The following is a 25,905-nucleotide window of genomic DNA, read 5'->3' as shown; positions in this document are numbered from 1 at the left end:
TCTCACTGAAAACCTATGAAACGTGCCGACACAACAAAGCGGTGTGCCACAGCTTCTAGTGAGGCTTTTGTTGGACAGGAAAACAACAAAAATCCTTTTCATTCATCCTTTCATCTCTTTATCCTGCATTTTTTTCTCCTACTACAAATACTGAGAGTTATTGTTAGGCTGACTGATATGACTCTGACCACTGACTTTTGACTGGTTGCAATGTTAATGATCTGAGAGATGAAGCTTATACTACTGTCACATTCATTAGAAGTCCCTCTATCTGATAATGCCAGACATGTAAAATACATACAGAATATTTCTAAAATATAAAATGGTTGAGCTATTGATCACTATTAAGATTAAGAGGTTTACAAAAGCATATATATATATATATAAATATATGTATATATATAGTTCCAGTCTTGGGAATGGGAATGCATGGATTCATCTTTGGTATAAGGAGTATCAACTCTCTTCTATGATTAAACCAGAACTTCTAACCTATGGACCATAATTAATAAATTAATTAATTAAAATTACTTCATTGTGGAAAAGAAATGAAAAAATTATGGAAAGTTAAGGAAAATATTGGTATGTGTCATACTTTTGCATTTTGTCATTCCTAAAAACATTTTCTTTCCTGTCTTGGCTCAAATAAACTTCCATACTTTGTACAACTAAGTGTTGCTTTTCTCAGATGGTAGGTGTGTCATTTTGTCAAAGTCCTTTTTCTTGTCTTTGTCTTTTCCATTTGTCTCTTTCTTATCTCTACCTTCTGTCTCCAGACACCTTGCACGGCCCTGACCGGCTGCTCCTCTAAAGCAACGACTCCCTGTTCCGCTCCTCCTCCTTCTCATCCTCCTCCTTATTTTCCTCCCGTGAGGAGTCACCGGGTGCGGCCTTTGCCGAGCCTATCCTCCCACCAACGCTGCAGGTTGCATTCCTAAACAGAGGAAATGTCCAGTCCTATATCTGCTGCTTTCTCTTACACTCCTATTTTTCCAAGAATGTTCCTTGGCCTTATGCACATAACGATGAGACCCAAAAGGCCAGAGCCACGCCCTCCAACACAAAGGTTGGATGACAGTGAGGTGGAACACTGGCTGTGTGCACAATAGTTTAACCCATGACCTTTGACTGAGGTTAACACCGGATGTAACCAGTACATGCTGAATATCCAGTAAACTTTTTGACATTTAAACCCCCATTATGTTGTAACACCTTCAAAGTTATGTTGATGCTAAACTGAGTTGTAGGGTGAATAGTGCCACTGTCATTCCCACTATGTGCCCCTTACACCTGCACTATGTAAGTTTGTCTGGGTTGGTACCATGTCATAGCGCTTTATGGCACTAAGTCACTGATTTTGGTGAAAAAGGATCAAACTTTATGGAGAAAAGGTTTTCTGGTTTTCCCCCTGATGTCCTCCTGCTGCTGCGTCTCAGCTCTCAGCGATTTATAGTTTCCTGAGTGAAGAAACTGCTGCAAAATGTTAATGTTGCCAGTTAGCTTAGCCTTACTGCCTTTGCATTAAGGTTCTGTTCTGTTTTTAATTTAAATTGCAACAGTGACATAGCAAACACAATGAACCACAAAAGAAACGCAACAAATATCTCAGGCCTTCAGGAGAAAGTATAAGAGTAGTTAAAATAATCTCCATCTATGCGGCATGATGCATTATTTTCTTTTAAATGTTTCAGTTCGTTTTACTGATAATATTCAGAAATATTTACTTGAGTAATATTTTGAATGGAGGACTGTCATTTGCAATCAAACAGTTTTTACATTGTGGCATTGCTTCTTTGAATGAAATAAAGGATCTGAATACTCAATACCTCAATTTTTACCATAATATGTATGAGGAGTCAAAGCCTCATCAAATGGGGTTTAATGGAAAATGTCTCTATCATACATGACAGATGATGTGGATGCATCCTTTTCTCTAATCAAATCCACTATCAAGACGTTGCAGGTTGACCCTTGAACTTAATCTACAGTTACTGAAACTCCAGTTGCTCTCAGAAAGAGCCCCATCCTAAAAGTAAGATGCAAATTCAGTCCAAATGGCGGTGGATTCTCTTTAAACATGGCACCACACTGCTCTGATCTGGTCTTCATCTCATCGCCTGTTGACGAAGACGGCAAAACAAACAGCTGCACTTGGTTCAGCGGCCTGAACTATGCATGCCAGATGAGGCCGTAATGAGTGAGCGAATTGAGTTTTCCTCCTCCAGAAGTGGAGTGGAGTGCTTGTTTGTGGAACAAGGTGGAAAGAAAATGGGAGGGGGCGACCCCCTAAAAATATCGTCCAGGAGCCGTTTTGTCAAAGCGGTGTGGGAGTGGAGGGAACAGGAAAAGGCACAGAGAAGGTAACAGAGTGGGCAGTGTCTGTGCTTGGATGGTGTGGCTGAAGAGAGAGAGTGAGAGAAAAGTAGAGAGAGAAGGATAAGAGAGGAACTGAAAGTGAGCGAATAAGAAATCAGGCATAATTACAGACCAACGGCAAGTCAGGACCATTTTAGCAAGGGAACTCCATGGACTGGTGGGAGGAGGGAGGGGGGAGGGCCGCCTATGACTCAGAGAAGGGATGTTTGTTTGACTGGCCTTGCGGTTGCTTCCCAACATGGCAACCGCCTGTTCGCAGCATAGCAACCACTCCTTCCTCTTGTCCGCCACAGGGAGATTCCTCAGCACATATCATTTCAATTAAATGGGAACCAGATACTTGTCCTTATCATCAGTGTTACCAGGGCAACCCTTTGGGCTTCCCAGGCCATGCAAATATACAAAACACAGGAGGTGTGCTGACAGTTGATAGTAACCAAAGTTTAACTTGGATAGTGCTGTTGCACCGTATTGTTTGATGCCATTCAGCAGAATTTTTGTGATAACATAAATTTTTTCCTTGAATTAAAAGTAAATCCTTCTTTTTACTGTTCATTTTCAAATTGTTGTTGTACCAGCTCAAACCTCCATCACAACGTTTTCCTCAAAAGAGTACAAGAGGTATAGAATACATTTTGGTGCTAAAGTTTGATAAAAAAGTTTGAAGGCCATTTATTAATTTTCACTTTTTCCTGCATCCAAAGGTTGTATCTCAAAGATATGTAGAACATCAGATTATAGTATGAGCAGTGTAACCTGCACAGCCCTCTCACTTTACAGGGAATTCCGTAAAAGTGTCACTGAACCTTCGATGCAATTTGACAAATCAAATATGGCACATTTTGGGAAAAGACAAAATGTTTCACTCATAAAATCCTAAAGAATCCATTTTTATCATTTGACATAGTGTAGGTCTGAGCTGTTACAGCAGCAATTTGAAGACAGAGTTTTTATCAGAATGTGAAGTGTTGATATTTGGATGAAGAGAAGTCATGAGTGAGGTGTATTGAAGAAATTTAATAAGAAAGTATTGACACAGATTTGCTAATTTTCACAAACCTTTAAGGCCTTATATTCCCCCCACACCTGCATACTGTCAATAGTTTTCAAGGTCTGTAGAAACTCTTACCATACCATGAATGTATTAAAAGCTGTGTATTTGGCTCCATGCCACCGAGGCAAATTCCTGCACATGGATTGACTGGATGAGTATCAAAGCAAAAGTATCTACCATTAAAAAAGTGAAGTACAGAGGATAAGTACGGCAGACAGCTGCCGACAATGCAGCGCTATATTTCAGAAAGTGGACTGGGCCGCGTGCTCTGTCTTGAGGGGGAAACCCTGCCACAAAGTAGCATCATAAAAACCGGAGATTTCCCCCACAGTGTTAAAAGAAAGCTTTGTGCCATTTTGAAATCCTTCCAGTGGTGGCCATTTTGTGTGAAAGCATCATTCACGTCCCAGCCTTAGATTTCTGTGGAAAACTACCCGAGAGGCACTGTGTGTGTGTGTCAGCGAGCCAGTATGTCTATTGGCTCGTGGTTCCCCAGTTCGCCACACCCTCCATGTGTGTGTCAGGTGTGGAAGTACCTCAGGAATGAGAATACCTCAGCACACTGAGAGCAGGGAAACTTCACAGTGAATGATGAATGTGTTTTTAAAGATTTAGCTGCAGCATTGTTGACCTCTTAGACACTCCATTTGATATCAGCAGCATCGGTCAACTTTATATCTCCTTTTAGCTGATATGTATTAACCCAGTGAGGCACTCTGATCCGTTTATCATCACCATGGCAGCAATGTTCGTCATAACACAAAAAGAAAATACAGTAACTCAATACATTTGTTATTTTTTGGGTGATGTTGCTTACAGACATAATGCAGGACCTTATTCAGTCAGTCCAGTCTGTTTTCTAAAGGCTTATCTGCAGCTTTGTATTTTTAACCCTGGGCTCCTCATGAGGACCCTGCTACATGTTTACAACTCTTTGTATGGATGTAGCATGTAGCAGATAGCATGTAGCATTTCATAACCATAGTCTTTTCCTAACCTAAACCAAGTGTTTTTGTTGCCTAACCTTAATTTATTTTAACAACTAACTTCGCCAAAAACTACATAGTAGTTGGCACGCACAGATATCGTAAAAAGTGGGAATTTTATAAAACTTTGGCAGTGGAAGTAAAAGAAAATGTAATCTGAGGTTTTCAAGAATCATATAACATCAATATTCTGGTCTGGTGATAGGGTTGAGCAAACTGTGCAACTTGTTAACAGAAATTATTTAGCTGTGATGGTGTGCTGTGTATGACTATACCACTAGATAAAAGTGAGAAATACAGTATGTTGGGTGCTTTTTGTTGTTGCTTTGTTTTGTTTTGTTTTTTTGTAATTTAGGTTAAGTGACCCGTTAACTTGTGCATATTTTAGCAATTATGTTCTGCCTGTGTCTTTGTGGGTTTCCTCAAAGTGCTTCTGTTTGTGTCTAAACACACGCAGGACAGGTGAAATGGAAACTCAAATTGCACATAGGTGTGAAAGTCTGTCTGTGTGATACACCTGTCCAGGTTTCCAACTCCAGCCTCCCATGACCCCGAACTGGATTAGCAGTATTATATCAATGAAAGGATGTTATGTTCAGTTGTATTGAAAGCAACTCTGTTCTTTGCTCTCCTTGTTTGCCATTCTGTGATGTTTATTGCGTCAACATAACAACCGTGAGCAGCCATACGCCATCCATAAATGAGCAGAATGACAACACATCAGTCAGGAAAATTATTCTGATGTGTTTGCTATATTCGTCAGTTGCATAGTTTCACAAATCTTGTTTTTGCCAATAAAAGCCAAGCCTTCGCATTCCTCTGCCTGATGGAGGGTGATGGAGCATACAGGGCAAAAAAAAAAAGAAAGAATGAAAAAAGCAGACATCTTTAAACTGTTATTCAGAGCTTCCAGTCAGAGCTGCTGTGGTTTGGGGTGTGTGGGCTGGTGCAGATGAGTGTGTGTGTGTGTGAGTGTGTACGTCTTGAAGAGGATGTGCTGATTCTCATGGAGGAGCTGGGTGTGTCATGCCCAGCCCATATTTGTGTCAGTGTTGAAAACATGAGTAAGGCTTTATGGTTGGAAGAAGTGGGAACTTCCTGATAGATGGATCTTATATAATCCTTATTCCTGGATAATCTACACTGTGACACATTATTATGTATTATAAATGATAGAAATTTGATATTATGGGATTTTCATTTTAAGTTTGTATTCTGTCTGTGCCAAGATGGGAAAGTTTCATGAATCATTTCACCTCTGCTATTAAATGAGACAGGCACTTCAGTGGCCTAAGTGTGCTCCAAATGCTACAGTCACTCTAGTGTGCCCTAAAGTCATGAAGAATATCCCACCATGAAGAAAGTGCAGCCACATTCATTTCTGTGAGGCCAACCCATTTCAAAAGGATTTTCTAAATGTGACTTAAAAAATCCAGCCATTTTATCACCCCTTCCACATCCAAAGACTTCCCTCTAGCAGCATTTGTCTTTATTTTTTACTCATTAGCAATCTAATTTCAAGGGAACACAGGAACACAGCCCATTATGTCGCAGTAGGTAAAACCTAAGTTTCAGTTGGTTCAGTGGAAATAGCTTTTCCTAATTATTATCCAGGAAAGTAAGCAAACCATAATACCTGAACAAACACCAAAATGCCAAGTAATTTAAAATATGCATAACTAAAGAATGTGTTTAACTGTAATTAAGTAAAAGCTTTACGGGTTAACTCTATAGCTAACTGGGTGTGTATTGCAAGGAGAAAACAAAAGTTTTAATGTTAGTTTTGGTTCAATTTCCAGTTCGGAGCTGTGTGGTGTCTTGAATTTACATGCCCACCAAACTGTTTAGTTGTGTTATGATACAACACCTACTAAGACCTTTTGTGCTACACAAGGCCTGACTGGGGGCAGTAGAGCTTGTGTCATGTATCATTTGGCAGCAGTGGAGTAACTAACAAGTGATAAGGAACAAGAGTGAAGAAACTTGGCACCATTTGAGTCCATGGTATTGTGAAAATCTGCAGCTGCGCCATTGAGTGATTTCATAAACTGTTTCGCTTCTGACTCAGTTTGTACAAAGGTTTAACTGTGCAGTTGCTGTCTGGAGATGAAGTCTGACATTGAGGCCTGATGTCTTTTCTATTAGAAAGCACAGATCAGAGTTGGAAGTGTGATGAGATTACCTGACTCAATATGATAAATGCACTCTCAGCACAGACAGAGCTGGAAAATACTGTATACTGTAATATAATCTTACTTACTACACACTTGTAATTGAATTGTTTTTTCTATTTTATGCAACTTTATACTTTTAATCCACAAAGGCATACATATTGTTTACACAGATTTTAGATACTGAACATATTCTTAATTCATAATAGGATGAATTGCTAAACACTTAACAACCTGAAATATACTAGTAGTTACCATGTGGAATAGCCAAAACATTCAAATTTTGCATAAAGTAGAATGCATCAATAACACACTAAAAGGGGTCATTCTGCATAATAAGTACTTTTTCATGTGATCATTAAAGTGAGCCTGTGTAATTGTTGGTGAACAGTGGCCACTGTGACCATAAGTTGTTATTATGGCATAATGGTAGAGTGAACATTTGAATATAGTGTGACAGTAGCACATCTAGAAGAGACTCAAAGTCAGAAAACTGAATCCATTATACAGAAATACATATCTAGACAACATTAGCTAATATTAGTCACCACAAGCTACTGGTCATACACACGACAGTATATAATTAGCAGACAGAGCTACCAGGTCTGTGATGTGATGCCAGCACGGAAGTGTCTTAGTGCCAGTAGGGGGCAACTCCATGGGCTGCAAAAAAGAAGTCCAATAGAACTGAGCCTTATGAAGAAATTACATTTCTTCTCACTTGATTCATTAGCCCAGTAAACAGTTTCCTAATGAGTTTATGGTCTCAATCAGTCTTCTCTCAAACAACGTGATGCTCATTTTGTGAATTATGGTCCCATTTAAGGTAAAATAGACAAAGAATTCTATGCTTTAGGGCATGGCTACCTTGTAATTGAAGTCTGTCCAGCACACTGCACAAACGTGAAATCGAACTGTCAAACTATAGGCAGTGTTGATCAAATATGAATAAACATTCTGTTACTGCATTGCCTATTTCACGCTTAAAATCTTTTCAGAAACTTTTTATGTAGTATTTTAGTGTAGTGTTTATCTGTATAATACAAGATTCTTTATGACCAAGACACCATTATTTTCTTCTATGAAAGAGTCAAAACTAAGCACAGCCAATGAGTGCAGCTCAACTCACAGTACACAACCACCTCTGGAAAACCAACATGGCAGTACTCCACAAACCAATAGTTGATGTCACAATAGGTTCACACTTTGTAAGGCTGTATTAGCAAAACCTATGTGTGTAAAGAACTGAGCAAGGGTGAGTTTTATTGCTTCTAACTTCAACTTTTCATTCGTGGAAGGAAAATTGCTTTATTAAGTCTTTAAATTTTTTTTATAGACATGCTTAAAGTACATTTTGTATAACCACCTGAAAATAATGATGACTGTGTTTCTGTTACTTTGGAACAAAACTTTTTTTTCCACAGAGGCTGCAGGTCCTCTTCCATGGAGTCGGCCATTTTGAACCACCATGTTTCTACAGCAGCAAAAAGCAGACAAACCAAATGCTGGCTCCAGATAGGGGCCTTTTTGTGTATTTTGCGTGTTTCACAGCCACCATAGCTTCTCCTATACATGTGTAAGGCAAGTGGGATTCAGTTGGTTACAGTCTGCAACATCACCACTAGATGCCACAAAATCCTACACAATAGTCTTTTCACTACTTTTTTTTTATTAATTTATTTTACTTTTTATCTTTCACATTGTGGTATATCTACTAGTTTATTCTAATCTCCCACCATTGCTCTTTCAAGGTCAAAGAGGCTGTTTTCATTTTGGTTTCACCTCTGTCTGTGAAGTTGTTTGGAGGAAGAAAGATCTTATAAAACCAAATGATCAATATCGCAGGTTTACTGGAATGCAAGTGGACACACTGACCTGAAACTACTTTTTGTTTTCATGCCTAATTGCTTTTCTCCAAAACAACAAAAAAAAGGTTGCCAATTGTTCAGTAGGTCTGTCAGCTTTGGCTGACTCAACCCTAGAAACATTGTACCATTGTGGCATTGTGCATGATCCAACAGCTGCTCTGCATACCTTCCAATGCTGTCATCCTTCAAGGTCACGTGATTTGTAGCCACAAAATCCTTTTCAAGGAGGGAGAAAAACATCAGTGTCTTCTACCTGGTTGGAGCCAACACTCATCATTTAAGAGAGTAATTCTTTGTCTGCCATCCGTGTGAGGAAATTACATCTCTTTGGCACAAGGCGTGAAATCTCTATCAGTCCTGGGATGACAGGGTGTTACCAAAAGATTAGAGGGAATGTAGCTCAAATGATGCTGTTGCTGTGTTCTCTTTGAGATACGTGCCGCATTAGTGACTTTGTAGTTTCACTAAATACGAGCATAATAACCCGTGCAACTAAAGACATGAGTGATCACTTTCCCCCTGGGGTCTGTGTACTTCTGACTGTTTATATTTCTGCTAAGGAGTAAAAGCAGTGACAGGTGCACACAGTTCTACCGCTCAGCGTGAGGTAATATTTTCCATTTTTAGATAAGAACCCTAGGGCGATGACACAAGAGGCAGTTTTATGGGTAATGCTCCCAGCAAAAGGCTGGCATACTGGAAAGTGATCAAAAAGCTATTCAAATGTTTTCCTGGCAACAGCAGTTTCCAATGTGATCAAAGCTACAATGCTGACTTTTCTATAGTGTTTGGTAGATGGTTTCATTCATGTTGTCAGCATGGATGTCTTCAGAGAGAAGTTAACCCTTAACCGTCACCTATCTTGAACTTCAACAATGATAACAATCACCGGCATTTTGCTTTATATTGATACAATAATTAAAAATGATACCGTTTACCCCAGGAAACTGACAAATTAACAATGACAGCTTTTAGAAAGTAAAACAAAGAAAGACTGTGTTTGATCAGGCATAAATTAAGTGCTTTATGAGCCTATTTTAGTTAGAGTGAACGTTTAATATTCCTAAATTGGTATGTTGCTTTAATTTAATTTAATTTTTACCTGCAATGGCATTCTTGTTAAAACCTTCCTGATGCTCAAACTTGCTGAAAAGAAAAGGTGTGGTTACTGAACCAGCTACTGTGACTACAGTGTTATGACAGACTTTTTACTTATAAATATTTTTGACAGAGAGAGTCAAACAAGACAGTTAGGGTTAAACTGAAATTATCCTGTGAGGATTTATAATAAATCAAGCCATGCTTGTTAGAGTGGTTGACGCAGCTTTACTCCATGGTCTTCCAGTTTACAGTCCACTATCTACGTATATGGTAACATGAGACTTATGGCATTGTCATACTTGGTCAAAATAGTCTAGATTGGAACCAGGTTTGTTTCTTCAGTCTTTTGGAAGGGGAGTCTACAGATTGCTGACTACAGATTGGAAGGATTGGATATTATTGTGCTTTCTGTGATCTTGATACCACAGAAAATGAGATGAATAACACCTGGCTGAATGTCAGTATTTAGAATCTCTAAATTAGGTGCACTTCTTGTTTGACAAAGTTCAATATAGGTTTCAGACGTTTTGTCTGTACTCTCAGTACACCATTCACATAGTGAAGGTGAAATGACAATAATTAGTTTTCAAAGTATGTTATATGATGTATTTTAATATTAATACATGCTGTATTCATATTGCACTCAATGGCAAATGACACTACCACTTTTTCAATCAGTTGACTCCAGGAGAAACTAAATGCTTTAACTTGGACTAGAGGCTTTTCTTGGCTGCACCTGAGTTCTCCACCAGCTTCACCAGACCTTGGATCCAGAAAACCTCTCAAATCAGTCCAGGTGTGAAAATGTCAGAGGAGTAAACCTCACAGGCTCGGGAGAGAGTGCCTTCTCTATAAACCACTGCGACAAAATGCATTTCACCACTTTCAGAGATACATCATCGAGGCCTGAGGTTAATGACTTGTCAACATGTGGCACACTGATGGTTATACATGAATTAGCTCTGGTTTACTTGGGCTACCTTGACTACAACTATTAAAAAACCATTCAGTCGGAGGGCAGGAGGATACAGATTTGAGCCTGCTCTATGCCCACTTCCTGTGTCACAAGCACACACATGCAGGTTTATCAAACTATAATGCAACAGAAAACTGCTCCCATCAGCTTTTATGATGTTTGTTTTGTACTCGTCATGGCAGCAGATGGTGCCTGCTCTATTCATTCAAAATAACATGATGTCGCCTAAGGAACTGATTAGCACTGAGGGAACCTGTGTGGATGCAGCTGATAGAAGGGTGACTGATACCTGATCTCTCAAAGAAAACTTTGTTTCATATAATCTAGTGTTGAAAGCACCTTGAGTTTAAAAGTGAACTTCTGACTATCTTTGATTTAAAAAAAACATTATATAGGTCTAATCATTATTTGTGAATATTTTAAACCTACTACATGCAGTATTAACTTGTTATTTAAATGGTTATGAAACAGTCTCAATTCAATACTGATGCCCCTACATAAGCACACAAGAACCTCAATGAGAAGCCTGGTTATTGCATACAGTTATTCTTAAGGCCTGCCTTAAGAAGTATGGTTTAATTCCTCTTGAAATCAATGAAATGAGGCAGTGGAAACAGTCCCGCTTTTGTCCACACGGGCCACCAGATTTAACAAAAAATGAAAGCTCCTTGTTGCTGCTTTAAGTCAGGTTTCCATCCAAATGTAGTGCAATTTTGAGTAAAGTTTCCAGAAAATCGTCAAAAGAAAATGCAAATGAATTTTGTTTCATTTATCAATTTACGGAGCATTAGTCTCCTTATCGACCCACACAGATCTGATGTTACAATTATTCACATCTTCACTGACGTGTGACATTTCAGTCACAGTTAGTTACACACGTTCATATTTTTACCTGAGCAATTAGAAGTGTAACATGTAGAAACATTATTCAAATCATAAATAGCCGTCTATTTTTCTAGATCAATCACCAAATATGTTGCTACTCACTATAGTGCTGCTGCATCCACACGGCCAGCTGGACACCATTGTCAATCAAGCCCCGTGCCAGTTCTCTGAATCCATCCCCACGTACGATCTGATATCGGCAAACAAACTGAGTTATAACGTCCTTGACCTCCTGATAACACACAGAATTGTGTTCTTGGAAAAGTATAATGTCAACTGGCACAGCACCTGTGCTCCTGCTGCAGCTGTATGTTTCTTCAGAGAGGATGTGCAAGCTTGAGGCTTTCACAATAAACATTAGGCTGATTAGGCCTGATGGTATTCCGCTGATTTAGATGTGATTTTAATTTCTGAATTTCTCCAGAAAAAGCACATTTAGTTCTCACTTACTGCCACTGGATTTTTCCACCTCAGCCAAGCTATTTCTGGCCTTCCCACTCAGGTGGATAAAAACACACTTCAGTCAGACCCTATAGAACTTACCATGTTGTTTGGTTTTAGGTCAGGAGTTGTTCTGAGAAACTAAAGAAATGACAGAATTGACTTTAAATCTTTACTAAGAGGGAAGTTAATAGAAACCAATAAAGAACTCATTTTGGTAAAGGAGTTCAAACTAATATTCTGTGGCTCAATCATGTCCCTGTCCATCCTACTTGTCATTGATTTGATCTGCACTACCTTTTTCAAGTCTTTTTCTTAGTTGACAAAAGCCATGCTATGAATAGTTAAGGCTATACTTTGAAAAATATCTTATTTTCTATGTTTTGGACACCTCAGACCCTTAAAAGCATCATGTTTACTTCATGTTGAAACGTTCTTTCTCTCCCTTTTACCCAAAAGTTTTGGTATCAGGACACAAGCACTCATACAACATTAAATTTGGGGTCAAATGCCAGAAATAGCCTGTCCGTATAAAAATCACAGAGGAATATTACAGCCAACAGATTGAGAGCGGAGGGACAGGTGACACTGAGTTTACAGATGGCGTCCAACATATTGCGAGACAGATCTGGGCTATTTTGGAAAATGGTTTGAGGGGCTTTTAAGCTTGTTGTGAAATTTTTCCACTGCCTAGAACAAATGTGACAGTCAGTGCCTCAGTATGCCGGGGCCTGTCAGGACATTCCTCCCTCCAAAACCGACGGGATGTCTTCTCCCCCTCTCATTTCTCCATCTATCCACCACATCTGAGGGCTGAGCAGAAAGAGAGGTGCAGAGACAACGGTATAAATACTACATGTAAGATGTATTTCTATTTTTGACACTGAATCTGGGAAGCTCTGTGTGTACTTATACCAGTGAAGTATGTACATTAAGTATGTCTTGACATTGACAATGTTTGTGTGCTGTGTGAAGGTGATGTTGACAAGCAGTAGGAAATGCTGAGTTTTGTTCATATAGAGATCAACAGTATTAATAAGAACCTAAAACCTGTTTTGTATTTACAAGGCTGGTTCAGCAGATTTGTTATCTAGTCTGTATCTGCCTTTTGCTGAATGCCAAAACATTGCTGAGTAGATGCTCAATCACTCGCTCAATATTGTCACAAATTTCAAACCCAATAACCTTCACTGAAGTTTATTAAAATTGAAATATTCCTGTTCTTGCTGAGCTGTATGGAAATTACCAGTGTATGGAAGTGTATGAACCAGTGTAAAAACATTGCACATCTGACGGTCTTCATCTCCAGATCAGTGGCAATATGTTCCCCATGTTCATCACGGCTAATATCAACTCCTAAAGGACTAGATGAGCACCAAAAGTTTTGAGTTTTACTCTGCATGGAACACACGCATTACATCAGTGGCACCCCTAATCCGCATAGCTTATTCTGTTATTCTTCTATTCAGCCTGATCCAGAGAACACCTGCCATGGATGGACCATCTGTAGTACAGGCCCAACCGAAGAACAGCTGGAGAAATCCAAAATCGTTGTGATTAAAAGTGTGCAACAGGAGCTTTTCTTCAAAGAGTTGAAATACATAGAAGAAGAGCAAAATCTCTTCTCTCAGAGCAGTCTAAGGAAACTACATCCCATCGCTGATAGCAACGGATTGCTAAATGTTGAAGGCCGTATTAAACACTGGTGATCGATGAAACTAACCCCATCATCACTTCCATCACTTGGTAACCTTGCTTGTGCAAGCCAAAACGTGCATTGTGCTTAAAGTACTTGTAGAAAGTCCTAACATCAACAAATGGCTGATCTACCGGCCGAGATACTACAAATATCGGCTTCTAAGACAGAATTGAAGATGTGATTTGCTTTTGTATATTAAATTATGACACAATAACAGCAATGTAAGTATGTTAAAAGGTGTGTGTTAAAAATATGTTAAAAATCGTGAGTCTTTCAACTCCTCTTAAGTTCTTCTCCTCCTCTGTGTTGTTTTCTTGCACATTCAGTATTAATCGGCTTCAAGAACGATGAGCGTCCTATTTTCTCAGGTTGCCCAAAGGCGATGAGGGGTGTGGTCCCACTGCATTTCTGACTGTGAACAGTGATGGTGAGGACAACCATCTTGGCCTTAATGAAGACACTCAACTAGACAGGTTTACGATTTAAGTTATTACTTGTTAATTTGCCAGGAAAAACAGGAGACGCAAGCAGACAGAAGATGATACTAAATGTATCTGTTTCTTCCTGTAGCAGTAAGTAACTGGCCTCATATTATATGCGTGTCATTGCCGTTATTATAATCCTGTGCGCATTATTTCAGTGTCTTTATGAATATGTGTACATTTTGCATACGTCTGAGCTTTTATTTCCTTTTATTTATCACAGCTGTATTGTTTTTTAGTATATTTCCCAGCTTTTTAAATTAGATTTAAGTTTGCAGTCCTTAATTCTTCTACTTACCTCTCTCTGTGGCAGATTGATGCATAGTTTGATATAGCTAAGCTCATTTTCTTTATTTAACAGACCCAATTCTTTACCAGCTGCTTTGTGCCAAAAAGCAATATTCATTATTACTGGAAAGAATTTTGAATGAGTCACTCCCAGAGACGGCAGCATCAGAGAGAAAATGGCCGCTGGGTATGCCAGACGCCAGGCTGGTTTGCCCAAAACCCCAAAACCTTTTACAGGCTAATCTGATGCATTTAACTAGAGAGAACTACAGATTATCACTTCAGCTGGGATCAACCCTGTGACCTTCAGGGTATAGGACAGTCAGCAACCTGTAGCTCTCCAAAACAGACATGTATCAGCACAGAAGAGCCTGCACTGAACTGACAGAAATAAATACAGAACACATGCATACAGCTCTGCAAACACAATCATGGCAGAATGTACATTAAACAGGAAACCTAAAACAAACACTACATGGATAAAGATAAATATACTACAGAGCACATATACATATATAAGTGTGTGTGCTCCCACACAAATATAGACATGCACAAACTGTATTTATATACACAGACCATCACACAAGCTCAGCTTTTATATGATTGTATCTGTATTTGAACCTTTACTGCTCTGTAAGACAAAAGCCTCCTGTATAAAAGTGAGCTGATATATTGTATATTTGGGTTTGTATGTACGGCCGTCTGGGTATCATTTATCATAGGTTTTCACACGCAATGTTTCTGGTTTGGCTCAAATCTGAGCCAAATCCATGATTTATTGCAGATAAAATGATCATGATGTAAATATCTTAGTGATTTAAGTTGAGTTTCTACAATAAATAAAAAGCTAGAAGTGATTACTTTTGTTATCTGGGGAATAAAGGCTTTTTATTCAGTTCATGTTAAAAATGCACCCTAGGTTAGCAAGTTTAGATGTGATCTGCTGTCTCCTGTAAGGGAATTGCTTCTATTCTGTTTTGTACTGTTTGTGCTGTATTTTCTGTTGTATTTTTTGTTTGTTTTTATTTTTTTATTCAATACACGTTTAACAAATGTAAGTGTCAGAATGCAAAATCACATCCTGGGGTAGAGAGTAAAGGAAAGTTTGGGTGTTTCCTTTTAACCCACATAAAGCTCACACGACACATATGCATACACACACATACATATATACATATACAGTATTCATACATGCTTGAGTGGAAACAGATACACAAGCACATGTGTTCACACAAGTAAACATACCCTTCCCTTCACTATCCTTAAGGTGATCTGTGTTTCAGACCACAGAGATGAGGGTCCTTTGGGAGAAACAGGAAATCCCTGTGCGCTGCGGGTGCGCTGATATCATTGTTCCCCCTGGAAACTCCTGGACAAATATGCATTTGTTCCCCATGAAATCAGAGGAAACGTTCCACACCGCTCTGCATCAGGACGCAGATCCTCAAGGGAACGCTGGCCGGGATGTCCTGGAATGTGGCTGTTTGGTGAATTCATTAAATATTAACCTGCAGGATTGAAGAAGGCCAGATGACAGTCAGCGAGTGACGACTGCAGTCTGAGCTTCAGCAGCATTTAATACCTGTACAGGCTATTTATTGTATACGGAAATTTGCCAGCCATTGCTCTTTGTGAACACTGGCTATAGCTATTAATATATATATATATATATATATATATATCACATTTACTTAAATTTTACCAATCAATGGCTAACTGACAACTAACTCAGTATAGCCTTCTTACTGCCCAATGTACCTCTCAAATCAAAATAAACTTTCAAGGGAGAAGTCACATGTATGAACCTCTGTAAAAATGCATCAATGTCCGGTTTAAAAGTAATATGTAATCTCTGCCACTAATGGGTCTCTCACATCAAAACAATGATGTTTTTTTGACGGTGGATGATATTGTGAAGTAGCATGGGATCATGGGAGCTGTCTTCACGATCATAGCCATTATTGCAGTCAGCTTCTCCCGGTTCCTTAGTGTTCATCGTTCAGGACTTTTTTACAAATGGACCCAGAGACTGAAACCGGTAAAAACGTGTTACCTTTAAAATATGTGTTTTTCTGACACTGTTTGGCAGACAAAGGACGACCCACACGGCCTGCCAGAGCAACATTAGCTCTGCCTTTTCTCTGATAACTTCCAGACGTTCGATGACTCAAATTCTTCATCCAGTTAAAACACATAGTTAAAAACTACCGATCTAAAAAGTGTATTGTAAAAATGTGGATTAGAACTTAAAAATGTATGACCAATTTATGACCGCTTTTGGCAGGCAACCACAAAGTGCCAAGGGGATATGATACCACTGACAGACGACTGGTGAAAAACACTGTTATTTGAATAAAATTCAACAGAAAACAGATTTCTGTGAGTTTTAACATTTAGAATTTTAGAAATTTAGAAGAATATTTAGAAAAAATAAAGGCTTGATTGGCAAATGGGTTGGGAACCATTGGGTAATAACTTGTATTTAATAAGCATATCATGTGTTTTTAAAGTACCAGCTGTCGGATAAATGTACAGGTATGTCAGGATTGTACTTAAAGGTCCTGTGCGTAGGATTTTCTGGACCTTTAAAGCTGTTACAAAAAATCCTGAGGCTGTATTTTGTAATGTTACTGTATAGTATGGCATTATAGTGTAAGAAATAAGTGAGGTAGACAGATTCATATTAAATTGTAGTACATGACTAAACATGTAAAGTCTTGTTATGGACTTTAAGAAGGCTACAATGTTCAGTACAGCCAATGGGTGTAACAAACAACATACTGATCATTTCGCAGTTCTTAAAAACTTACCAGTTCTGTTACTGAAATGTAAAGATTGTCCTGAGCAAAGAGGACAAAAGGAACATAATTATGGTTCAAATGATTCATTTGGTACTCTGTAAAGTTCAGTGCTATCTTCCACTTCAGTTACAATTAATATTTTGTGCAAAGTTGACTTTTTGGTGAGAGGGTTGTGTAAGAGGAAAGTTGAGTGGCCAAATTGGAAATAGTTTATGCTCTGGGGAATGTGAATGTGATCAGTATAATTCATGGCAATCTGCACATTATTTTCTAATATTTCTTGAGTATAGATGGAAATTTGTATCTAATTACAGAAGATCAGAACAAAACCGTCCCTCTGGGGGCCATAAACATGGACCAAAGTGTTGGTCTAGGGGAAATTTTGACTTGAGCTGAATGTCAGGAAGTCACCAGAATCATCAGTTATCCTCCTGCGGGATTTTTCTGTTCCAAATGTCATGTAAATCTTATATCAGTATTTATTAAAATATCTAATTGTAGCGCAAACGCGTGGACAGACTGACTTACCAACATCTGCATCCTTATTAGGCTCTGCCACTGGCTGAGCAAAACTCTTGTTATAATCTCATCACACCATTGGCATCCAAACTATAACACAAACCAAAGGCAATAACTTCCTCTGCTGCTCTCGCTTCCACACACTCACATACTGTCATGTCAACACCGTCCTCTCCCCCCCTCCTCACCCTCAGGCCAGCCAGCCAGGTCTCCTCTCGCTGAACGCTTGTCTGTCAGAATCGTTCTCTGCGTGTTAATCCTGGAGTATTGTGGTGTTGTATTGTCGCCATTCTCGGAGCCAGGGATCAACCTGATCACTCTGAATGCCCAGCATCCATCTGTTCTGCCTGCTGTGTTTCTGCTTTGCTGTCACTCGCTGTCATGGCCTACTTTTTTTTTTTTGTCTCTGTGCGTTACATCCAGGCCCTGGTGTCTAAACAAAAGAGGGTGTTGTTTACAGGTTGCCTATCAAAAGGCAGGACGCTGGACCGGCCGCATCAACAAATGAGATGCAAAGTGCAGATGACTGCAGTCAGGTTTGCCTCTCTCTATGCAAAAGGTTTGTTTTGCATAGACAGAGCTGCTCTGCAGGAAAATAAATATATATTAGTTAAACTTAAACCAAAGTACTGCAAAAAGTTTTTTTTTCTTTATGGTTATGTTATATTAGAGTGGAGCGCAGCAAGAAAGACATTGAGTACGAGAGGAGGAAGCTGACACGATCAAACTCTTACCAACTCTTGGAAAATGTAATCTGGCCAGTTAGCTTAGCTAGGTAGTGCGTCTGACAATCCAAGTTGTAAGATGCCAAACTTTTTCTCCTGTTCAGTTTGTTGATCAACATGAATCAATACAAATGTCATTGAAATTCACGTTCTTTACGTTTTACTTTAGTTTTTCGTCATTTTTTTGTCATTTTTTTGTCATTGCAGCTCAGCAGTTTGAACACTTTCCCTGTGACGGTAACCCATATTGTTTGTATCTGGGATCTTGAAGGCAGGAAAGACAGAAGAGTCCCAGAAATTACAAAGAATACAAAGGAAAATCATCTCCACAAGTGGAAAAGACAAAGCTTCCTGGAACAGCACTTCATCACTTTTTCTTTGTCCATTTTTACCAGAACTTTTGGAGGTGAATTTATGGCTTGTTGCATAAAGTTAAAAATATTCTTCCACCCCGTCATTTTCTTGCAGGACTTGTCAATAACGTGCTCTACTGCCATTATCCCACAATGCCTTGAGAAGCTATTTACTTATATTGAATAGAAAATGAATAGGTGTGGTTGAGTGGTTACTCAAGTACTTCCTGTAAATAAAAAAAGTCTTGAGTATTTTTATTTTGGAAGATTCAGTAATTCTACTACACAACATTGCAGTTGAGTTATCTTGTTTTCAACAAGGTAACTAAATATTAACCTTTTATGAACTCTAAAAGTTTGATGTCACAATGACATCTTGAGACTGACATTAAGGTATGTAAAGAGTTTTGAAGAGGTTGATGTGCTGTGTATACCCACTCAATGTACAGTATAAACACATAGTCATAGAAATACAGTCTAATTTTCAGACACATTACTTATGTACGAGCTCTCTTGCACAACACACACCCACATACACGCAGATTTTAGGAAAACAGGACCCTGATATCACATGTTTAATAAGAGGCACAGCAACCTCTAAGCACACACATGAAAAAATATCCTTAGCACCATGATTCTATACCTCATGCAGTTTTAATTCATATAATTATTATTTCTCATGTTGACAAACATCATAGACATATTTATTGCTGAGAGGTCATGGGGGGTAGATCCAAGCTCTGTCCTCAGAAACTAATTCATCCTCGTGAGAAACAAGGGCTGCCTGAGGAAAAGGCATGCCTGTTGTGTTCCTGTTTAGATATCTGAGGACCTGCAGTTATTCTAACAATGTTGGCTGGTGTGTTCAGAGCATGAAACAGCCAGAGAACGATAAATCCACACAGACCAAAACGAAAGGTTGTGGTAAATCAACTCAACAGGTAGAATAGTCTGTTCAGTTACAGCAACAACAATAACCATACTTTTATAGGTACAAAGTGTATGTGGGTAAACATGTGGGTGTTACTTTCCAAAACACAAGGCCTGGGGGAAATTGTTAAGTGATGTTTTCTGCACCATAATTCAAAAGTACAGCTGGCTACATTTTCCAAAACATCACCATTTATGAAACAAAAATGTTTCCCCTCAACCAACCACTTTTAAAAAATATTAATCATTTCATTGTATTAAAAGAAAAAAGAAAGAAAAAATGGCCTGCAGGTTCTGTTGTACTAATCATGCTTAATCACATGAGGGTTGTTGAAGAGAGTTGGTGTGTTCAGCTAACATTAATAAACCCTGAGGACTCCTGGGTCTCCGTGGCTCATGACTGGAGGCCAGTGCACTGCACAGTAGTGTCAGTCATCACTGAGCTAATGAAATGGTGTGGGGAAGTGACTTTGAGCTTGTTGTGTCTTTTCGGCCCCACATTGCGCTGCTTTCCATACGGGGCGGGGTGCCGCTCAGTCCGGCGCACAGCGCAGAGCGCACCGTCACCAGCTGCTCTCCCTGCACCGTCTGCCCGTCTGACTGTACAACATGGGTCTGGAAAAGGAGAAACTGGACACGAGCATAATTATGGACGAAGACGAGTTCAACAGATCTATAGAACCCATTCTATCGAAGAAGGGGAAGGTGTATACAGCGGCGCCGGACCGAGATCCAAACGATATCAACGCGCACTTGAAGGTAAAGTCTGTATGTGCGGAATTACTCTTTGAAAGTGAAACTACACAGGGTAGCGGTTGCCAAGTTGAATTATCTACAGTTAACAAGTAATGTGACCTTATTGTTTCCATGTAACAAAACATGAGATATGCAGCGTGAATACCTGGAAGTCGCTGCCAGCGCGTCAATCCATCATCTCCAAAGACCTTCCTGTCGGTGCTGATCACTTTCTAAAGCTCATTGTGTGCCCGTGACTTGTGTTATGCGACAGGTGGGTTTTGAAGATGTCATCGCGGAGCCCATCTCCACGCACAGCTTCGACAGAGTGTGGATAGGAAGCCATGCCGTGTTTGAGCTGGTCAAATTCATCTTTTACCGCTTGCTGACCACGCTGCTCGCCGTGCCTATGGCTTTCATCCTCGGAGTGGTCTTCGGGGTGCTCAGCTGCATCCACATCTGGTAGGGAGAAGTTCCTCTCAACCTGGGTGTTTCTGTTTGGTGCTTTTTTTTGTTTGTTTTTGCCTGGCTAATCTGGCACAGTGCCAAATGTTGTCCATACAAGAAATAATTTATTTCAGAAAAAAGCACAAACATCAAACTAGATTGATGACAGGAGACATAGGATGTCCCATATTTTGGAAGAGATAACCAGTAAACTTATAATAAATACTTAAAAGAGAGAGTAAACATATATTGTAGTGATACAAAATATGTAACATACAGAAAAATATCAAAACATATACTCACAACACATTATAACTTTAACTATGAAGATTATATAAGATTAATATAAGTATTATAGTCATACCATTAGGCAATATCACTTAAAATCTTGTTTTGAGTACCAAGAAACTAAATTGCTGTGGGAACATAACAGGAACATGATGTGGCTTTTCCCCAGGGGCCACTGCCTCTTGCCAGCATGCTTGTTCTGGTTCTTTAGGCAAACATTGAGTTATTTTTACAGTTAATGTCACAAGAACGATAACACTGAGCCATTTTGTCCACTTTTAGTTTTCATATTTTTATTTGGATAATTACGTCATGCTTATGTGGGCTATATGCGCCTCCATCAAGTCAGGTGGCCCCAGGTTTTCAAGTGAATCATGCAATACATGCATACATTCCCAACCACAACCCAAAGAGTCCATTTATTAACACTTGATGAAACAACGTTTTATGCCATGAAGTAAGCACTCTATGGAAAGTTGGAAGGACTGCTGAGTTCCGCTTGTAGTGGAAAAAAGAAAAAAATGCCCCATGCCTTTTGCCAGATAGCTGGCATTCTAGCAATACAGGCCTATTTGCAGACCAGGGTGGGACATTCTTCAGAAGATGCGGATGGAGAGCTGCAGAGTTACTTTAGCATGACCTTTTTACCTAAGTGGGGTCACAAGATCTGGAGGATTCCTTCCAGTGTTTGAAATCAGTGCAGGTATTCATCAGCAGAGGACTGTGTGGCGATGCTGCAGAGCTGATCAATACATGTGGAATGTCAGGAAGGGAGATCACACAGAGGGGTGCTGCTTCAAAGGAGAACACAGCTTTCACAACACACCTTTTTATTTTATACAATGCACTGGAGTGAAGGTCACAAAGCTGCAGGAATGTAACAATGTGATGTAGTTCATTATTGAGCTTTTTGAAACAAAGGTATAAACCACCTTACAGATAGGACAATACTAGTAGCTGATAACATAACACAAATATTTCAGTCATTTAAAACATGGTTATAGAAAAATATGCCAAATGTGTGTCAAAACATTGTATAAAACCCTCTAACTGAAAATAAATTTAGTGTCAATGCACCCAAAACATAAATATTCAAAGCTGGATTATGCCTTTATTAATCAAGTTATTATTATCAATTCCTTGTATTTATGATACTGTGGAGACACATTGGTAGCATCAGCAGCATCCTAAAAATAGATCCTTCAGATATTCAATTATATGTCCCTATATGGAGGAAAGAAAATACCTCCTCCAGAGCCATACATCCTACACACGTTCATATTGCTTGTTTGGAAAAAGAAGGTAGGCCTGGCTGTTAAATTTTGATTAGATTAGATTAGATTAGATTAGTTTTAATTGTCACTGATTCAATTTCTGTAACAACCTGTGTCCATCAACAGCATCCTTGAGCTAAAAACTGAACCTGCTGGGTAATTCTGAGGATTTGAATCAGTAAATCTTGGTGAAATCTAAGTCACAGAGACAGCTATCTAAGTTAAAGAAGCAAGCTTTAAATTGAAAAGTTAAAAAGGTAGACAGCTGTGTGCAGTCGTCTTTACATCCTGCTCAAACTCAGACACATTTCCCTCTGTCGATCAGCTCATTTGAACAGGTGAAAACAATGACTTGTGAACATTGATGGTGCTCAGTAAAAATCCTGCAAATCTAAGCCTCAGTCTTTCTACAAGCGATGTAATTGGGAGAGGGAGTGGCATTTATACGAACTACCACTCAATCAAAGACCTCTGACTGTCAGCAGATGTTCATGCTTAAAGAGCTAAGAGGAGCAAAATAAGTCTGGGCTGATGCTCATATTCAGGTACTTCTCAATATGCTCTACAGTTCTATAAAGCAAGAACTATAAAAAATCTTATAATCTATTCAACGTGTATGTTTAGATAAGATCCCAAAAATCTAAATAAAATAATAGCCTATATAATATGTAATATGTCCATATTATTTATTGCACCTTCTGAAATTTCATTTCATTTCATTTCTCAGCATCAGTTTTAAAGCAACTTTTTGACCTCGTCCTTCCAGGTTGGTGATGCCGGTGATCCAGTGCTTCTTGATGCTCTTACCGTCAGTCCAGGTGGTGTGGAGGAGTCTGACCGACATGTTCATAACGCCACTCTTTCACAGTATGGGAAAGATTCTGTCCTCCATTAAAGTGGAGACCACTGAGAACTGATGCAGACACCTCTATAGAGAAAGAAATGTAGGGCCGATTGCAGTCAAAGAAAAAAGAGTGAATGATGCCTGTAGTGGAACGCATGAGCTCTTAATAAAGTAAAATATGAAATCCTGACACAAAGTATTTATAACTGTTCATACATACAGTTATAAATAGATTAAAAAAAAATAGGCTTAGAAATTAAATCATCTGCAGTGAAGTCATCTTCAAAATCTTCTCAATTTTGTAACATTAAAAAATTATAAATTTCTATTTTTATCTAGGAGCTGATACATATATGAATAAACAATAGGTAAACATTACCTAGAACTAAAATAAAATCTTTTAAACCAAATTTACCCCAGTTTTAGCCCAGATGCCATGCCATTTAACCTGAAAACCAACAAATGCATGCACGTGGTTTGGTTTATTACTCACACCACCATAGGGAAGTAAATGGTTGTGATACTTCATGTGCACCACCAAAAATGGAGATGTTTTGCTGATTGTGACCAAAGAAAATTCTCGTCATTCCATTTTACTTTGTGGCTGAGAGAATCAGTTGGAGGAGTGTAATGTTGTTGTTAAAGCACACATACTGCTGACTTGCTGAGAGATGTAATATTTCTGCTTTTTTTATATATTGTATATTTTGCAAATAATTCAGCTAGAAGTTGAATGAACGGAATCAGAGTAGACAGTCGGAGAGAACTTCACATGAATATTAAATGCTAAGATGCAGCTTGTTGCACATTTACAGGCTTATTTTACTGTACCTGCTGTGTTAATTTCACAGTGCATTGGCAATAATATTGGGCATTTGCTTTTATATATGGACCTAAGCTATACACAATAGAGTTAAAAAAAAAGATTGCATATCATCGGAGGGCTAGGTTTCTAATTTATTATTTATGCTACAACCAATTTTTGATTGGCAAACATCGATATTTTGCAGTGTCTGACAGAAGAGGACTTATAACTAACTATATTGTGGTGGAGGCGTACCACATTTCGTACTGTGTTTGGTTAAAGCCTCTGTTGAGTTGAGACACTGTTACATGCATATTTAATTGACAGGTGCTTGTTCTTTGCTACAACCCTGCTGGTTAGTGGGCAGGGTTTGGAATACTTCTACAGGCAGAAGGAGTCAGACAGCAACATGATTTGTACCTTTTTTGCAGTGGCTTTGATAAAGTTGAGTTTTAGGTACAAGCCTGTAGAGTTTGCACTTGTTATGCGCTGTACGATTGCGATATACAGAGAGAGATCAGTGGAACAGTTATGTAGCAGAGTGTCAGGTACACACTTATTGTGCATTCTGGTGATATTTCATCTTTTCTACACTTTATTTTGCTATTACAAGTGCAAACCCACATCCATCAGACACAGAGCAACATTAGGAAACTTCTGGTTTAGCTACTAGATGTGCCACTTTCATTAGAAGCTAGTTGCTAACTCTGTCTGCGGGTTGCTGCTGGTCAGGAAGTGCACAGGTGGTTTATCAGAGCTGAAGACGGCTATCTGGTGCTTCTTTAAACAGGGTGAGGTTGCAGAGACGGAAGCATCAAATCAAAAACAAAATAATGAACTAAAAGCAGATAGAAATCTCAGTAGAGCAGCAGACTTGGGTGATAATTCTGATTTGAGTTCATCACTGCAAGTGACACCTTCTACATGGCAGTGTAGGTATTCAACTGATCCATTGTTGATATAAAACATATCGATTAATAAAGCATGACAGGTCATGGCTAAATGTACTGTGCCAGGGGCTCTCCCCAGAAAACAGACAAAATAAAATGTGATTTCATGGAAGTAAAGATAAATTAATTACTGTACTAAAATAATGTTGTCACAAAGTGGGCATATGAACCAACCAGCCTGTTAAATACAGTATACAGTTTGTGTGGTCACCCAGGAAAGGGGAGCACATTAAGTTACATTATAGCTGTAAATAACAGCTACATTTGCCTTTTGGACTATTCCAACCTGTTACTCAGCACTGCACTGCATGCTACCAAGCGAACCTGCTGAACTTCTTAACCGGAACGCAGATAATCAGACAGAGCGTGCCACAGATTTTCTTTGTGACAAAGAAACTTTCTGATGTAATGTTTTGATCCCAGCTGACAACTGAAGGCCAGCAGTACTGTCAGAGCTTTTTTTAATCCTTTCACTGATGTTGGACTGCTGACAACCTGCCAGCCAATATGCTCGTGTTTAGTTTTTCAACTCTAAGAGGAAAGGTTGCGCAATAGTGGAAGACACAGGTGTGTGGCTAAAGCTTTTTATCTCCTCAGCACTAATCAACCTCAGTCCAGCTAGTGTTCAAGAGTTATATATATATATATATATATATATATATATATATCCATTTTACACAAATAAATCATAATGTGACATGGATCTGTCCGTAAAAATACTACTTTTATTTGTTTGCATTTTATTTGCTGGATCATTTTTAACTGTTGCTCCGTAATAAACTCATTTTGGAACTTTTTATTTAACAAGCCAAATGTGTTCTTTGTGACCAAAATAAAGAAATTTTTTTCTTCAAGGTAATTTGTCTTTGTGTGGTTTCTTCTGTCACAGGAGATGAGTGTGGTTTGG

General features: G+C 38.9%; 1 protein-coding gene across 1 annotated transcript; it reads left to right on the top strand.

Annotated features, from left to right (window-relative positions):
* Positions 1 to 20,101: 20,101 nt before the first annotated feature.
* Positions 20,102 to 25,857, top strand: cav2 (caveolin 2). The gene is made up of 3 exons (XM_035665254.1): positions 20,102 to 20,414; positions 20,665 to 20,852; positions 23,166 to 25,857. The coding sequence occupies exons 1-3, from the start codon at positions 20,265 to 20,267 to the stop codon at positions 23,314 to 23,316; spliced, it is 489 nt and encodes a 162-aa protein (XP_035521147.1). The 5' UTR covers positions 20,102 to 20,264; the 3' UTR covers positions 23,317 to 25,857.
* Positions 25,858 to 25,905: the final 48 nt, after the last annotated feature.

This window comes from Morone saxatilis, unplaced genomic scaffold (assembly GCF_004916995.1).
Source record: "Morone saxatilis isolate NCDOM2014 unplaced genomic scaffold, NCSU_SB_2.0 Contig2, whole genome shotgun sequence".
NCBI classification, from domain to species: domain Eukaryota; kingdom Metazoa; phylum Chordata; class Actinopteri; family Moronidae; genus Morone; species Morone saxatilis.
The sequence above is the reverse complement of the archived record's forward strand: the minus strand, read 5'-3'. Positions and strand labels throughout refer to the sequence as shown.